This window comes from Colobus angolensis, unplaced genomic scaffold (assembly GCF_000951035.1).
Source record: "Colobus angolensis palliatus isolate OR3802 unplaced genomic scaffold, Cang.pa_1.0 Scaffold473, whole genome shotgun sequence".
Lineage (NCBI taxonomy): Eukaryota > Metazoa > Chordata > Mammalia > Primates > Cercopithecidae > Colobus > Colobus angolensis.
In genome coordinates, this window is record NW_012118188.1 from 1513690 (window position 1) to 1516115 (window position 2426).

The following is a 2426-nucleotide window of genomic DNA, read 5'->3' on the forward strand; positions in this document are numbered from 1 at the left end:
CCGCCGCGGCGGCCTTGGGGCACCCGCAACACCACGCACCTGTCTGCGCCGCCACCACCTACAACGTGGCGGACCCGCGGAGATTCCACTGCCTCACCATGGGTAGGGCGGGGTCTTGGGGCACCTGCGCTCCACGCCTTTCGCGCTCCTGGGGCAAACTTTCCACCTCCAGTGGAGGAAGTGGGAGCCCAGGGACAGGGTGAAGAGGGAGGAGGGGCTTTTAGTGTAACTGTAGAGTCGGCCACAGAGGTTCCACGAAGGTGGAAGTTAGTTTGCCAGCTTCTCCACTCAGCCTGGTGCATTTTACTCCTAGTACTAGGTGCTCAAGTATTGCCTTATTAGTATTGGGGCCTTAGGGACTTCGAATGTCACCCCGGAAAAACCGGAGGTTAACTGCTTGGGGTTTGGGGTGGGTGTATTTGAACCTGTGTGGCATCCCCGCTTCGGGGCTGGCTAAAGCTTTTTTACGTTTTTGGCCAAGCCTACGCGCTTCTCCTCTAGGCTTAGAGAGAGGATCAGATAGTGCAAGCCCCTATCCCTCTTTAATCCTGTGACTTCGCGTCCTGTGCATCGAAGACCTTTATTTGCTTTGCACGTCTCTCTTCTTCCCCGCTAAGCAACCATGTGCCTTGAAATGGGAAAGAGATACAGATGTTCGGCTGGGCTTCCCTGAATGGGTCCCTGAAATGTGTCCTGGTTAGCACGTGGGGTGGGCGCGCCTTGCCCGAGCCTTACCTCTCGACTCTCTCTTCGCCCGTCCGCAGGAGGCTCTGACGCCAGCCAGGTACCCAACGGCAAGAGGATGAGGACGGCGTTCACTAGCACGCAGCTCCTGGAGCTGGAGAGAGAATTCTCTTCCAACATGTACCTGTCTCGACTCCGGAGGATCGAAATCGCCACTTACCTGAACCTGTCGGAGAAGCAGGTGAAAATCTGGTTTCAGAACCGCCGAGTGAAGCACAAGAAGGAGGGGAAGGGCATGCAGAGGAACAGTCACGCGGGCTGCAAGTGCGTCGGGAGCCAGGTGCACTACGCGCGCTCCGAGGATGAGGACTCCCTGTCGCCGGCCTCTGCCAACGATGACAAGGAGATTTCCCCCTTATGAGGGAGAGCTTCCTCCCTCACATCCCCCGCTCCTGGCAGACCAGGAAACGCCAAGCTTGGGGCACCCAGGGGCCCAAATCCTTGCTCATTGCTGTGGTCCCATCTGGAGAAGAAACGAACCTAGATGTTCTGGAATGGACAAGCTGGGCCTGACCTTTCGCGTCTCCTTCTTGACCTGTTTATCTGGGGCTCCAGTTCGAAGTTATAGATTGTTTTATAAAAATGTAAATAACTTATAATCAACTCATTCTCATCATATAAGAGAGGAAAAACAGGGTTTAAGTTTAACACTGTATGGGGTTTTTGAAAGCGCATGTCTTTTCCCCATCCCTACTCTCTTTCAGAACCCGATAAGAACACAGGGTTTATTGATTATTTTCTGTTGTCGTTTTCAAACAAAAACATCCAAGTTGAAAATACTTTAGAAAATTAGACCCTGTAGGTCTTGCTTTCTGAAATTTCACCTGAGGAGAATTTAAAATCTAAGTCACTGGAAGTCCCTCTGTATGTGAATAGTTTTATATAAAATTTATATTTATATTTATTTAAATAAATGAAACAAAAACCAGAATTTTAAATTTGTGGTGTTTGCTCTCCCTATCTTCTCCTGCCCCCTCCTCCAATGTCTAGAGAAAGGCATGTATGGGAAAAAGCTATCTGAGGACTTCAAGGAAAATGTTGAGTAAGAACTTGGTAATGTGGGTCTCTTGACTGTGGGAGTTTGTGGCTCAATAGGTTTTCTATGTAACAGAAACTCTTTCCAAAGAGACATCTTTAGTCATGATGGCATCTACCAGGTAGTGCCTCTCCATCCTGAAAAGAGGCAACCTCCTCACAGTTGATGGGACAAATCATTCCATTTAGAATGGCACTGACAGTTAATGACAGGTAAACGTTTACTTAGCAAGGAAAGGTGAAAATCCCCCATCTAGTATTTGTTTTCCTTCTTTCTACTTCCTCATTTCTCTCAGTACGAAAACTTGAATTATGTGAAGGAATTTGTAGAGTCAGAATAGTTTTAGGAAGAAAACAATCCATCAAACAGGTCAGAAGCAAACAGTGGAAACTTAAAAACGATGCTGCAAGCAAAATTAGCGGGTTTCCCTCAATGTCGAGAAGACAAAAAGTCAGGGACAGGTAGTATTCTGTTCAAAGATTTATAATCTCACTTTTTCAAAGCAGCCCAGAGATGCCTTTAGATCTGTGAGTTTTGGGTTTTTTTTTTTTTTTTTGGTCTCCCTAACGTTCAGTCATTTGGCTCCCTTCTAGTCCCCATCCCGCGCCTCCCCCCCCCCAAAACCCCTTCCCAAAGCCTAGCAGAA

The 2426-nt window shown here is 48.3% G+C and overlaps 1 protein-coding gene across 1 annotated transcript in view; it reads left to right on the forward strand.

Annotated features, from left to right (window-relative positions):
* Nucleotides 1-1676, forward strand: part of GSX2 (GS homeobox 2) — a 2467-nt gene extending 791 nt beyond the window's left edge. Inside the window, exons 2-3 of the mRNA XM_011958770.1 lie at nt 2-102; nt 765-1676. Of these exons, the coding sequence (XP_011814160.1) occupies nt 2-102; nt 765-1105 (442 nt within the window). The 3' untranslated portion in view covers nt 1106-1676. The remainder of the gene's footprint in view (nt 1; nt 103-764) is intronic.
* Nucleotides 1677-2426: the final 750 nt, after the last annotated feature.